At 40.3% G+C, this 15,446-nt stretch overlaps 1 protein-coding gene across 1 annotated transcript; it reads right to left on the bottom strand.

Annotated features, from left to right (window-relative positions):
- Window positions 1-1,224: 1,224 nt before the first annotated feature.
- Window positions 1,225-8,511, bottom strand: LOC124084867 (uncharacterized protein C2orf78-like). Its single transcript, XM_046432273.1, is given in 4 exon segments — window positions 1,225-3,143; window positions 3,948-4,540; window positions 4,542-4,695; window positions 8,415-8,511. Coding segments are annotated over 4 exon segments (2,763 nt in total).
- Window positions 8,512-15,446: the final 6,935 nt, after the last annotated feature.

The following is a 15,446-nucleotide window of genomic DNA, read 5'->3' on the forward strand; positions in this document are numbered from 1 at the left end:
TGTTTTCTATTCACCTTTCCCAACTAGGATCTTAAATGACTCCAAAATGCTGGAGATGTGCCCTGAATCTTATTTTGTAAAATGCCTCTCAGGTAGGTCATAAAACCTAGGCCATTCTCCATGAGAACTTTTGGTTTGATTTTTGCATTTTTTTTCTGATCAACATGAACCCATCTTCTGGCATCTTCAAGTTGCTTCACATTTTATGCTTTTAAACCTTCCCTCAAACTTTGTTTTTTACTTCTGCCCTTTTACCTATTCCTGATTCTTCCAGTAAGCTCATACATCTCTCTCATTTTTGCTTTCCTAGTGTTGGATCATACGCCTTCCTCTTCCCTCCATTCCTATCCTTTACCCATGTTATCCTAGTCAAGTTTTAGTTCCTTTCTTCTCAAGCAGGCTGTGATCCCCACTTCTACCAAGCAATACCAGAGTTAATGGCAATTCAAACTCAAAAGTCCTCTTTATTACTTATCTATTAATCAATTCCATTACATTTCTTTATTCAATTTTATTTTTTGAAAGTATACCGGAATGAGGAAAAATGTTTGATAGCCAAGTGATAACAGAAGGCCTCTTTATTATCTGTTAACCAATTCTATTACAATTCTTTATTCAATTTTGAATATTTATTGGAATAAATAAATTTGTACCTACATAACTACATATTTAAAAAAATTTGTATCTACATATATGTGGAACATTATGGGGTGCCCAAGTGGTGCCAGAAATCCTCTTTATTACTTATCTCTCAATTCTATTACATTTATTTATTCAACTATATTAAGTCTTAAAAATGTATAAGTGAATACCTTTGTATCTATGTACCTCTGTCTCAATATATATGGAAAACTATTTGGTATTCAAATGGTACCAGAAAGCCTCTTTATTACTTACCTATTAAACAAGCCTATAGCATTTCTTAACTTTATTACATTTTGAACTGTGTCTAAACGAATGAATTTGTATCTCTCTATCTATGTGTATATGTGCAACACTATTTGGTACCCATGTAGTACCCAAAGGCCTCTTTATTTTCTATCAATTCTCAGTGGTACCAGAAGGCCTCTTTATTATGTATTACTTATATTATTACATTACATTATTAATTTAATTTTTTAAAACATTGAATGTTTATGAGAATAAATAATTGTGTATCTCTCTATCTATATACATGTGGAAAACTATTCGGTCCCTAAGAGGTACCACCCATCTCAGCAGCTTTTACATTGTGTAGCCATGGTAGCAAGAAATCTCCATCTCTCTTTCCCTCTCAATGAAACACTGCACTCTCCCCAAAGCAGTGTACTTGGCAGCATTTTCACGCTCTTGTTGAGCCTTCTTCTTCATGGCTTCCCGCTCTGGCCTCTGCTGTTTGGTGATGGGAGTCGATACTACTTGCCCAGGAACATTGGGTTTCCTCCATGGAATTGATTGTAAGGCAAAGTCTTGGAGTAGATATTGGTTTTGAGGGTTGGGTGGTTGTGACTGGGGTTTGGTCCCAACCGTGGGAATGGGTTGCCACTGGAGAGAGGTGCAAGATGATATTTTGTAGGGTGCAGGCCCAGAAGCAGCAGACCGAGAAACACTAGGCTGTGTAGAAGCGGTCACACCAGACTGACTGGCATGGGTCAAAACGGGCTGAGCTGGCTTGGCAGGACGCATCCAAGATGGGTTGGCAGTAGCTGGTTGGGATTGTTTGACTGCCATGGGTTGAGCTGAGCTAGCGGGACCAGGCTGGGCAGGGTAAGCCCCAGTGGGTCTCCATGAAGCCAGAGACTGTGGCCTCCGATTGATTACTGGTCGAGGTGGAGGTTTCTCCAGGGTCAGAAAAGGCAAAGGTACCAATTTAACCTTCCCAGGTGGTGGAGGCTCATCAATGGAAGGAGAGGGACCTTCTCCTTCAGCCCTGATATCTGGGTTCTGGGCTTTGATTTGTGATTTCTCAGGACACTTAACCGCCAGCCATGGTTTCATAGCTGGGCATGGATGGGGGTCTTGGGTAGTGCCTGAATTTCCCAGGGCCCGGGAGGAAGAGAGCCCAGTTTTCTTATCATTCTTCTTCCCCAGTGCGTGGAAAACCTGCACTGACTCCAGCATGTGCACGTCGAGACAGCTCCGAGGTCTCTTGGCGAAGGTCTCTTTGCGAAGCTCAGGTTGGCTCCTCTTCCGCTTCATCTTAGGCACAGTTGGCTTCTCTTCTGCCTTGACTTTGTTGCCTGGCTTCTTCTTCTCCTCGGCTTTCCTGGAGTTGTTTTCTCTGTTCCTCTTGGTCTTTTCCTCCTCATGGCCCTTAGCCTTGCTGTTCCTGCTGGATGCAGCTTCCTGAGGCTTGCTGTTAGAGTGCTTGGCTGTGTGCACAGGGGCCCTACTACTGTCTGCATCCCTGTGAGCAACTTCTCCTCCTAATGCACACTCCAGGTCCCTTGGCTGCATTTTGGCCTGAGGAGTTCCATCAGGACACTCTGAGGCTTTATGTTTATTGTTCCTCACTGGATCACTAGGACCCTTTATGCCACTTGTGATTTCCTGCCCCTGTTTCACCATGATGGCTCTGGTGTCATTGGATTTTGTTATTGTGGGACTTTCAGGTTGGTCAAAGTCTTTCAAGGAACTGAAAAGCTCAGGAAGGTGAAAATCTCCCACCAGTGCAGTGAGGTCTGCAAAACCACTACTAGATTCAGTCCCATTTTCAAGTGTGCCTTGGTCCTCAAGACTCAGGCTATTCCTTTCTAGATGGATATTTTCAGAATGTGGCTTCTCCTCTTGGTCCAGAGGACCAATAGAGGCCAAAAGCTGGTGGTTTTCAGGGATGTCTAAAGGGAGTAATGGAGGATCCTGGTTCTCCATGGCAATCTGGTAGGCATCCAGTGGTTCTAAGAGCATGGTGTTAATCTCACACAAATTCTTAATCTCTGTTTGTTCCTGGCTTTGATTTGGAGGCAATGCCAAGAAATCAGTAGAACTCTGGACTGGAGTTATTGTGGAAATGTCCCCAAGTTCAGTTTGTGAGTTTTTCTCAATTATTTGGCTTTTTCTGTTTTTGCAGGTGTACGGGAATTCTGGAGGCTGTGGCAGACAAAATATCTGACTTGGAGAATACAATCCCAAGGAAGCCTCCATCCCTAGGGAAGTTTCCAACACTGCAAAGAAAGGAATCAAGGATGATGGTAAGTAGGATGCTCCCCCTGCCCAGCAATGCACTAATTAGGGAACCTGTGGACTGTGGATAAGGCATTTCTATTAGCTCTTTTTAAGAACTGCGGACTTGTCTCTTTCAGAGGTCCCTGTTAGTTACAGGTGATCACTTGTTGACACAATTTTGGGCTGACACATCATCATGGCAGCATGACTCAGTGGTGGAGCACTTGCCTACTCTCTGGGAAATGCACAAAAACTGTTTTAGGAACTCTCTCATTCTTATACAGGGTCCTCTCAATTCTCTCTACTCTCCCCAGAATGTAAGAACACTTAACAGCCTGAACTAGGAAAGCGTGAAGCTCTTGCTCAGGAAATATATGTGAAAGAACAGATTTTTAGACCCCTGCTTTGGACAGCATCATTGCATACAAAGTTTAAGTCCTGCAGCAAATTAAGGAAAAATTATAGTGTCACTCCCTGGTATATTATGCAGTGTCTTCCTAAGAGATCAAAGTAAAAATATGGGAAATAAATGTATAATGTTGTGGTGTAGGGGGACTGATCTGCAAAAATTGTGAAAATAGCCTCCTTCAGTGTCCTGGAGGTCTCTTAAATGCATCCTGGATGGCCATTATGGAGTCTTGCATTCTTGTTTACAGAGTCTGACAATGTGGAATGCTAAACAAGAATGGTGGATAAAGTTTTGGGACTTAAATATTACAGGTCTGTGGACCACAGCAACTAGCTGTAATCTGGACCCTCATTTGAAAGGTAATCTTAATCCTTCCGCTTCTTGCTAATTGTACTCACTTTGAAAATTTTCTTCTGTAAAAGTTGAGCGAACACTGAGCAGTAGATCCCAGGGTTAGAGACTGATGGTAGGACATTTGTGGGCTGAACTTCCTTCAGCGCTGTCACCATTTCTGGTTGAGGGGCAGTGGCACTACTTCCTGCATATGGCACAGAGACATAGGATTGCAGACAGGGGCCATGTCCTCCACAGAGCAGAGTCCCCAGAGTGTTTTGGTCGTAGTCGTAGAGCTGGCTTCCTTCTTGGTAGGTAAGTAAGAGGCTGTGTCCCTGATTTGGAATCTGAACAAGCCTGGCATATAGTGTTGGATACACACAGACCATGACATTGGCTTCAGAAGTTTTGTCATATTGAGATGTCATAGATATGGAAGAACCTGCTGTGTCCTGGTCAGTGAGAGTCAGATTAAAGTCCCCAAGTGAAGATGAGTTCTTTTCAGCCCTTCCTGGAATATACCACTCAAAAATACTTGGATAGGAGGCAGGTGCCATGGGCATCTGGTTCTGGCCAGTAACCCCAGACACCATGGCTGTGCTAGCATGTTGATAAAGGGAGGCATTGCCCATGAGAGGCTGGAAGGAGGTGCCAGGTTGAGGGCAGTAACCATGCTGAAGTGGCAGCTGGAGCAGAGGTTCTGAAGAAGTTGCAGACACTTCCTGTCCCAGAAGCTGCATTGGTCATCACAGGAAGAGAGAGCTGCAGAGAATGTGCCGTTCCATGTAAAGAAGAATTTTGGGAATTTTCTGTAGGAAGAAAGAGGTTGGTGAAAATATCATGAGACTGAGAGATTCTTAGAATATCGGAGGATGATATCATCCTAAGGTTGTGGCAGTCAGGAAGCCTCCAATACCAGAAATCATTGAGCTACCCCAAATCAAACCATTTAGAATGGCTGCAAGTGGGGGAGCAGTTTGGTACTCTTGTGATCAACTGTCTTTTCTGTCCAATTGGGCACAGTAGACCCAAGTGATCTGCTTCACTCATTGTTCCCTAAAAGCATCCTTCTCTCTGACCTCTCTTTCCTTTGAGTGGGCCATAGTATTAACTTATGAATATGCCCTAGAGCTGAAGCATTTTAGAACTTCTAGAACACTTAACATTAACAGTTTGTTAAGTGAGGAAACAGAGGGTCAGAGAAGTAAGATTGATTTGTTCAGTATCAGTACAGGGTCATAGACAATTACTCCCTTGCCTGGACTCTGTGCTCTAGACAAAGAGCACAAGTCAGGGAAATAGAATTTTATTTTTCCCTCTTCATAGAAAACAGTTCTGGTATCACCACTGTTTGCTTGTGCAGCTCTCCTGCCATTTTCTAGAGTTTACTTGTACCATTCAGATGGTATATTTAATGGATCTTTTTTTAATATTTATTTTTTTGTTTTAGGTGGACACAATATCTTTGTTTTATTTGTATGTGGTGCTGAGAATGGAACCCAGTGCCTAACGCATGTTAGGTGAGCACGCTACCACTGAGCCGCATCACCAGCCCAATGGGTCTTTCTTTACCCTCTTAAACCTGGCTTTTGATGCTACATCAAAATGACTACCTGAGAGTAAGTTTCTTAAGAAATGCTTTCTGAAGAAAAATGTTATTTAAACTCTGTGATCTTCAGGTTACTAATCTGGAAGGTGATTACAATAATACTAACAGCGATAATTCATCCATGAACCAAAATGTAATATTACTTAAGATTCATATGAAGGATTATATAGTATGTTCTGGAGTGACAGAAAAGTAAAAATGAAAAACAGCATAGAACTAAAAAGAATGCATAGATAACTGATGAAAATTTGGAAATGTAGCATATTTTCTCACAAATGAAGTTCTGTAATCATGCACAAAATATTATGAAAGAGAATGTTTCTAGTCTATTTTCCTGAATACTGTTAACCAAAACACTGCCCCCACCATTGAAGGTGATTTTAAATGAATTTCTATCCAGTGCATATAGGAAGAGAAACTCTATCAGCCAACATAAGCAAGAAAATTAAGTAAAAGTGACCACAATGTATGTAGCTACCTATTTCAAAAACAGTGTTATGAAGCCAGCTGCAGTGGCACACATCTGTAATCTCAGCTACTCAGGAGCCTGAGGCAGGAGGATTGTATGATTGAGGAAGACCTTGGCCATTTAGTGAGACAGTGTATCAAAATAAAATTTTAGAAGGGCTGGGGCTGCAGCTCCTTGGTAGAGCACTTGTCTCATACATGTGAGGCACTGGGTTCAATCCTCAGCCCCACATAAAAATGAATAAATAAAGATATTGTGTCCATAAAAAGGGGGGGGGACCTGGGGATGGAGCTCGTGGTAAAGTGTCCCTAGGTTCATTCCCTGGTGCTGCAAAAAAGCAAAATCCAAACCAATCTCTTTCCCACCACATGCAAAAAGCAAAAACCAAAGCAAAAGCCCACTATGAATTGGGGGGGGGGACTGTGGTCCCAGCATTCAGGAGGCTGAGGCTATGGGGTTGTTGGAGCCCAGGAATTCAAAACCACCATGGGCAATTTAGCAAGATCCTGTCTCAGGACCTCAACAAAATGTGCTGGGGATATAGATTGTGGTAGCATGCCTGCCTAGCATGAATGCGACCCTGCATTTCAATCCCTGCATTCATTCCCCAGCACTGGAAAGAAGAAAGAAAGGAATGAAGGAAGGAAGGAAGGAAGGAAGGAAGGAAGGAAGGAAGGAAATTTTGGCCAAAGTATAGAATGAAACAAGAAGTGTAAAGTAATTTCATCACTGTGCTTGTTCATCTTCCTCTAAATATTACCCACACCAAATAAATGGTATGAATTTTACTATTAGAGTTTTCAATTAATATAAAACCATTTTCTGATAAACATTTCAGTCAAAAATCAGGAAAAATGCTTGAAAATGAACATAAAATTTACATTTGACCTCAAAATCTAGTTTATAATCATGTATAACAGGAATATGTTGTCTCTAAAGTCTGAAAAAAAACATCACCACTAGAATATCATAATACATTTAAATCTATTTTTTTTTAATGGTTACTGGTGCTGGGAAGTGAACCCAGGGCTTCACACATGCTAAGCATGCACTCCGCCACTGACCTACACCCCAGTCCATATAGAACAACCAAAAAGAGGGGCTGGGGCTCAGTGTTAGAGAGCTCGCCTAGCACACGTGAGGCACTGGGTTCATGCCACATATAGATAAAGATATTGTGTCCAACTGAAACTAAAAAAATACATATAAAAAAATAAAACCCAAAAAGACTTCATAAAATTATTTTAGATAAATGTGGAATTAGAGATGTGGAGCTTGAATTTTTATCCTTTTGTAAGTCTCTCTTTTGATTTTTAGGTTTAAAAACCATTAATGACTCTTGAAAGGTATTCTACTTTAGAGAGTAAACTCTTGGAAAACTACCTGTCACACAAAGGAATATGTTCATCTGATGCACGTTAATGAACATCAGTTTTTCAAAATCCATCTAGTTCAAAAATCAGAGTAAAGTAGAACATGGAGATTGCTGTTGCCCCAGCCCTGTCTATAACCACTTTCATGACATGTTTGTATGAAGAATCATTTCTAAAACATACCTCTAAAATGTTCTTGTTCAAACTGTCAACATCATCGGTGTTCAAAGAGGTCATAGAAAAACTGTAACAGACTTTTCTGATAAACTGCTTACTCCAGTGATACCCTAATTCAAGTCTTAGTTTCCTTGCTAGTCCATTAATCTAAACATTCTCTAAACCATCCTCTATGAAGATTCACTCTATGCTGTCTGTTGGTTTAAATAAATCTTTGCTTTTCTTCCACATCCATCCCAACCAACCTCCTTTTTCTTGAGAACATCATGCTTTTCATCTCTTTTATTCTGACATTTTCTTCTCCCTTATTTTTATATTTTTTTCCTCTACCGAGTTCCTGTTGCCTTCTGCTTAAACAGCCTCAAACTTGCTCCGCAAGAACATCTGCCTCCTTACAGCCCTGTCCTCCTACTCCCCTCTCCCTCTTTCTCTTTTCACCTAGTTTAAACAGAAAACTCCCAAATATGTGAATGCCCCTTTTTTGAACAGCACTAAATTTGAAATACTGAAGTGGAAATCTTGGTAGAGGGAAACTGTTCCAGAAAACCTCTTGGTTTCCACCCTGCCTAGGATTTGTCTCTTTCAGTTGAAACAAACACAACCATAAAAGCTTATTTCATTCTCTATAAACATGTCCCTCAAGGGTCAATATTAGAAAACAAAGGGACCAGAGCATGGGCAGTCTGTTATCTTCCTGTAGCAGATCAGGAAACAGATTTTGTGAGAGAGTTAAAGATGGTCCAGTCCCATACCTAGTACATGTCAAAGTCAAAAGTGAAATTAGGTGTCCAGATTTCTAGTTCCATCCTTTCCCTATTATTCTAAGCTCTTTTCACACCATTAGTAAATTGAAGCAGGGAAAAGTCTAACGAAAAACTTTAAAAAGTTTTTTTTCCTTACCTGACATGGTCAGAGAAGAGGTCACATCAATTGCAGATACAAAGGATGAGGAGACCACCCCAGAGGATGTGTGGGTGGCTGAGGCTAGAGAATGCATGTTTCCCAGTATGGGGTTCACTGGTCAGTGTTTACTGTCCACTGGCCACTCTGATTATTGGTTACTGGTCATTGGTCACTTGCGATGATCCAAATTTGTTTACAACTGCATGGCAAGACTAAGATTCTAGCAGGTGGCAGTAGGTTTGGTGGGAGAATGATGTCACAAAACTGTCAGTTTAAAGGTATGAGGTAGCCAATAGGGTGGTCAGATTCCCATGAGAAGGTGGGATTGGGTGGGGAAAATGACAAGAGAGTTGATTGGGTGGAGAAAGTGAGAGGAGAGTTATAATAGAAACTAAATGGCTCAGTTCTGGACAAGTGAATCTCTGTAAGAGGGACATAATGGGCTCACCTCATGGCCTTCCTCCGCAGGCTCTTGTGTTAGGGATATCATCTCCGTGTTCCTTCTAAATGTTCATTAAAGTATTATGCATATGTTTTAAATTATGTTTCACAGTGTAAGAGGTAATAGTGATACATTACTATATTAACGTATACAGTTAATATCCCTGGAGAAGGAAGAAAGAGACATCTAAGTTGAGCAAATATAGTGGTTCTGGAACCATAGAAGTTGATTTGATTAGTGAAGTTACTGCAGTTTTCAAGGATTCAGAAAGGGATTAAAAAGTTTTTGTGTTTTTCTTTCTTTCTTTTTTTTTTTTTTTAGTTGTAGATGGACACAATACTTTTATTTTATTCATTTATTTTTAAGTGGTGCTGAGGGTCAAGCCCTGTGCCAAACACATGCTGGGCTAACGTTCTACCACTGAGCCACAATCCCAGCCCTAGGGGGAAGTTCCTTGAGTGCATTCTCTGGGGAATGATGTGGCCCAAGATTCTCTTTAGTTTCTCCTTGACCCCTATTTTCTTTGGCCTGGGCTGGGCCAGGTTAGACTGGTAACTCTCTTCTGCTCTCCTTCCCCCACCCCTCTTCATTGTAGACATTTTTTCATGGACAAGCCTTGAGTCTGCATTCTTATACACCTTGATATTACTTTCTTTTGACTTCCAGGAGCAGGGGTCTTCTTTTCTGTAAGTTGATTCTTTGAAAAATGAACTCTGAACAATAGAAGCAATTCTGGAGAGGTGGAAGACCTAGCTGACTGTAAAATTTCCCTCTCCGTATTTTTGTTGTCGTTCTTTAAGTTATAATTTCCTGAGAACAGCTCCTTGGTCACGTAGACTTTCTGCCATCAGCCTCTTCCATATGTGAGAAGCACTGAGGATCCTTTCTGTCTTCTTATGTAAGAGGATCCAGTGTGGCAGTTACTGTGACTTCCTCCCCCTTGCAAACAGCCTCTATAGAATCTTGGGCTTCTCACATTCTTTGTCTTGCATGTTTGGGTGGAAGGCCAGGAGAATAGTTAGAACATTAGGATAACATAAAAAAGTATGGATAACATCAAGAAAAGAGAGGTTAACATGGACTTTTAAATTTTAACTTTTTGTTAGAAACAAGTGAACTCATTGAGGTCTCATTTTGTGTTAATAAAAGAGGCAATTTTTTTTTTTTTGCTGGGGGGACAAGTCCTTGGAATTTAAACCAGGGACACTTTCCCATTACCTCACATCCCCAGCCCTTTTTATTATTTTTTTTAGAGACACGGTCTCATATGTTGCTTAGGGCCTTTCTAAGTTGCTGAGGCTGGTCTTGAACTTGCGATCCTCCATCTTCAACCTGTTGAGTCTCTGGGGCCACAGGTGTATTCTACTGCACCTGGCTCATTATATATATATATATATATATATATATATATATAAAATACATATATAAAAAATAAACACATATAAATTAAATGTGTATATATAAATTTAAAAAATATATAATTTTTTAAAAATAGCTAGGTTGGAAGCCCAAAAACTGTCATGAATTCTATACAGTGGATATAAAAATCTTAATTGTTATTTTCTTTTTTGTCATATGATCGCATTTTTGTCACCCATTAATGTGTTTGTAGTGTATGCATAGCTATTTTAGACTCTGGGTTTTCAGCTCACTTTTCTTTTTGTCATATTTGAAAGAAATGCAACATTGTAAGATATATTGCATGTTTTTCCTTTGATGATAGTTTGTGCTCAAGTACTGTGAATTAACTTAATCTGATATATTTGTGTAGACATGCAAAGAGAGGCTTGTGGGAAAAGCATTGTGGTTATGCTATGCACCCAAGGAACAGGTGTGTCTGTTCAGCCCAAATTTATCTAAATAGCTTTTGCTTTTCATCCCCCTAGAGAGTGTTTGTTTTACCAATTTCTCCTGTAATGTGATAAAGTAAGTCAGGACTGAGATGGTAATAATATATATATGAGCACTGAGCTGGTTTGGGGGAGTACAACTATGGGATTTAATGATTTTCCTTGGTGGTAAAGATTTTTTTTTTTTTTGTGGGGGTGTTACCAGGATTTGAACTCTATCACTGAAACCACATCCCCAGCCCTATTTTATGTTTTATTTAGACCCAGGGTCTAACTGAGTTGCTTAGCACCTTGACATTGCTGAAGTTTGCTTTGAACTTGCAATCATCCTGCCTCAGTCTCCGAGCTGCTGGCATTACAGGCATGTGCCACTCCACCCAGAAATGTGGTAAGCTGTTTTTTTAAAAAATTATTCTGTTAGTTGTCAATGGACCTTTATTTAATTTGTGGACTTCTTTAGAGAGAGTGAGTAGATAGTGTGATTCACAATGTCAAGAACCCACAGGAAGACAAGCGCATATATAGAAAAAATTGCTCATAAATAAAGCTAAATATTGCATATAGAGGCCATTGTTCCCATCTCTTACACTGCTAATTATGGAATATATATATATATATATATATATATATATATATATATATATATATATTTGCTGGTTATGTGTGGGATAATGCTTATCTAAGAGGGACTGGCAGTACAAAGATATGGCTTGAACTATGTCAACTTTTTCAGGGTTTTTTTTTTCTTTTTAGTTCAATTGCATACCTCAGATAGCTTATTTCTATAATACTGGCATGTAATATGAGACTAAGTACATACAGTGAGTATCTGCAAGCCAGATCATTCCATAAGTTCTCTGAGAAATCAAGGGTATCCACAGCTACTATAGGTTTAGGATATAAGAACAAAATGGTGGAGACGGGTGCAGACCTCATGAATTCAGCAAAACTTTTTATTCAGCTATGGAGTCATGCATTAGATGGGCAGACTTTTTGGTTAGAAATGTCTACTGGTCTGGATTTATATAGGTTACACACTGGGAGGTAACTTACCCATTGAAGACTTTAGCAGCACGTGGGCATTCAGGAAAAAGGTTGCAAAAACTAGAAATTTGTTTTTATTGGCAGTGTTTTCATAGGGCAAGAATGGAGGGTGCATTGTCCTATCACTGAGAATGGATATATTGGGACAGGTCCAATGCTTGCCCTTTTCCAGGGATGTCTTGTCACCTAGTGATGTTTGCTTCCTTCCCAGCGATTTTTATGTCACTGGGAAAGGAAGTATTGGGAAAGGATCAATGTTATCAATGTTCTGCCTTTTCCCTCCCTCCCTCTTCCTAGGCCACACTGTTTTGGCGGGTTGTCATTTGCATATCCTTCATTCCAGACTCTGGGTAGGCATAATGAATAGGGCAATGATTTCAGATCTGGCTGCTTCTTGCTGAGAAGGTGTGAAGTAGGAGGACCCCTGCTTTCAGAGTTCTGCAAAAGAATATAGGTTCTCTGGTGGATGAGGCTTAAGAGGAGTATATGTGGGAGTAGACTTGGGGTTCAGGCACAGTCCTCCTTTTGTGGTTTCAGAAATTCGGACTGTGTTCTGGAGGGGGCTTGAGCCGGGTCGGTCACCTCATTAAGAAAATTTTTTGTACACAATTAAAAATAGAAAGAAGAAAGATAATTATAATAACAGTGAAGATTAACTGATTTGCTAGTGGTAGGAAAACAATTTTAGCAGGTCCTATCATTGGGAAGCCTATTTCCCTCAATCACGGCCATTGTATCCCTTTCAAACTCAAGGTGCACTTTCCATGATCTTAGGAGTTCGGGTCCTTTGGAGCATGCAAACATGATTAACTTTAGAAGCATATTTTCCTGATGTTTTAATCATTTCCATCCTGCTTGACAGACCCTGCAGAAGAAGAATAGAAATTAACTGTATAGTTATAGCTAGTAGCCCAGCTATAAGTGTAGAAAAGTATTTCAAAGGCTTGAGGGAAGAAATCCCTTTAGCTAAACTGCCACAAATTTCTTACCAAAAATAGGTCTTTTTGCATTAGCTATGGCAGAACCTGAGATTGTGTTTTAATCCAAACAAGTATTTCTATGAAAAGGATCAAGTCCCATTAGGTGATTACATACATTTTGCCATTGAATCTCAGTGTCATCATATGGATCTCTAGTGACACAAAATTGGGTGATGTTATAATGACACTGAAGTCTCTGAGCCCATCGTAAATCTTGTACTTATTCTCTAGTCAAATAATAGAATCTTTTAGTTGTTGAATTTTGTTTGAATGATCCGGATCCATATGTTCTTGAGTTTGTCAGGTTTTGGTAACATTCTTATGGAATTGTTGAAGGTAATGGGTGTTTGGACCTAATGGTGTAATGTCTCCACTGTAGTGGAGGCAGAGGTAATGATGCCAATCAAAACAACAGTCCCAGCTCTCAGCCCCCAGATGAGCCATTTAGTGTGGTGTTTCAGTGCCTTAGTAGTTCCTGCATGAATGCTACTGAAGGGGCCTTCTACCATGGTACTTTTAATTTTATAAGGAGCCTTTTGGGAGTCATAATAGTTTGTGCTGAACTTTGCCATAGAGTTCAAATGTTGTTGTAGCATACACTTTACACATTTAACATAATATAGATTTTTGTGAGGCATCACAAAATTTGAATGGGTATTTGAATGGGTCTGGACCCTAAAACATAGGGATTATACACACATAATGTGAGGTACAATTCCTTATGGAAGGAAATGTTACGATAGATAACATTTTTCAAGTTATTATATTGAGGATTACCATTCCAGATCCCGAAAGTCTCCTCAGTCAGACCTATTTTCCATATCGTGTCCTGAGTTGGCCCAAAATGCATTTTCATGGCAGGTGATAATTCTCCCTTAGACCAATATCTAGTGGAATTGGAATGGAAAACAGTTCTATAAACCAGATCTGAATTGTCCCTATAAGGTAATTTTCATCCCAAAGGTCTAGATTCAGCATCAGTCAGTTCCCCAGGAGAACCCCAATGTATAACTTGTTTTCCTACAACTGAAAGATTCCGAGGATGGGGTGTTCCACCTTCAGACCATTGTAAAATTTTTGGGGAATGATTTCTGTGCCAATGGTAAGAGCATATGGGTCTGCTTAATGAGTAATTAACATTAACTTCCTGGCATTCAGGTGAGTCTCTGCCAGTGAGGAAAATAAGCCTGGCCTCTTGATCCTGTTATTTTTGGATATATATTAGCCAAATTTTGAGGCCCAGTGTGATAACAATATGAGTTTCTGTGAGAAATGCAAAGAGGGGGTCAGGAGAATAGTCCTGAATAATTGAACAAACATTTTTGGGAGGAGCTGGTAGTCAAGAAAGGACCAGGCAAAAGGCTTGGAATTAAGATAGATTGAAGGGGGAGGATCAAACCATGTTACTGGGTGAGCAGTGACAGGCTGTAGAATGTGGGCCCTGTAAGCCTTTGTGTTTCTAGCCAGGCTGGCAGTTGTGCATATTTTGAAGACCAGCATGAGGAACATCTAATAGGAATAATGAACCTGTTTTCCTCAATTTCCTTCAGTTATCTCTCTTAACCTAACCCCATGGCCTGGGGCTTGTCTTCCAGGCTCAAGAAATTAATATTTTTGCCTATAGAGAGAGGATTCTCACTGAGTACATCATCCACTTCTTGTCTCTGCTGTTTCTGGTCTGGTGTGGCAGTTTGTGAAGTTAAAGATGATATGTGGAAAACACAAGGAGAGGAAATAAATTTGGGTGGGGGTCAGAACAATGAATGTTCCTTGAAGCCAGGGATCTCAAATGAGTTTCAATGTTTGAAGAGGAGAAAGATGAAGGGGGAGTAAATATGATGAATTTAATTTGACTCCTGAGTGCTATTAAGAAAAGGTAGTAGAGGCTGGGGTTTTGGCTCAGCAGTAGAGCACTCACCTAGCACATGAGAGGCACTAGGTTTGATCCTCAGCACCATGTGTAAATAAAGAAATAAAATAAAGATATTGAGCCCAAGTATAACTAAAAAAGTATTTTAAAAAAGGTAGAAGGTTATCTGAGAGAACAACTCTAAGATTCTGGGTGTGAGGGTCAGTGGTTTCCGCAGGAATGGCTGGAAGGTAGGTCATGTGTAGTTGGGTGAGGCCTGTGAGAACAGAATGATAAGTGGTATTAGCAGGAACAGATTTGAAATTGCTTAAATGGATTTGGGATGGGTAGCCGTGTATTTTGGCTGTCGTGGATGTGGTCAGAATCACTTTAAAAGGGCCCCTTCATTTTCTTTTTTTTTTTTTGTAAGGGGATTACAGGTTGGATTTTGAGGCAAAACTAAGTCCCCTATGGAAATAGGAGGAGGGGCCCCTGAAGATTGGGTGTGGGAAGATGAATGTGGGCATATTTCTAGAGGGAATCCCTGAGGTGAGGTAGGAGGCCTTTTCTGACATCGGGAGCAATGCTAGGTGGTTGAGGTTGAATGGTGGGGGGGAATGAGGGGTCTCCCATAAAGAAGTTCAAAGGGGCTGATCATAAGAGTTTTTTTTGGGCAGTGCCTGGATCCACATAAGGGCCAAAGGTAGGAGCTTAATCAAATTCAAGGAATGTTTCTACATAATTTGGTTAAGGTTGCCTTTAAGGTCCTATTTGTCCTTTCAACCTTTCCTGAGGACTGCAGATGATAGGGAATGTGGAAATTCCATTTTATATTTAAAATTTAGCCAATTCTTGGGTAATAAA

This window comes from Marmota monax, unplaced genomic scaffold (genome assembly GCF_021218885.2).
Source record: "Marmota monax isolate L192 unplaced genomic scaffold, Marmota_monax_Labrador192_F-V1.1 WCK01_AAM20220418_F8-fsc00106, whole genome shotgun sequence".
In the NCBI taxonomy this organism is placed as follows: Eukaryota; Metazoa; Chordata; class Mammalia; order Rodentia; family Sciuridae; genus Marmota; species Marmota monax.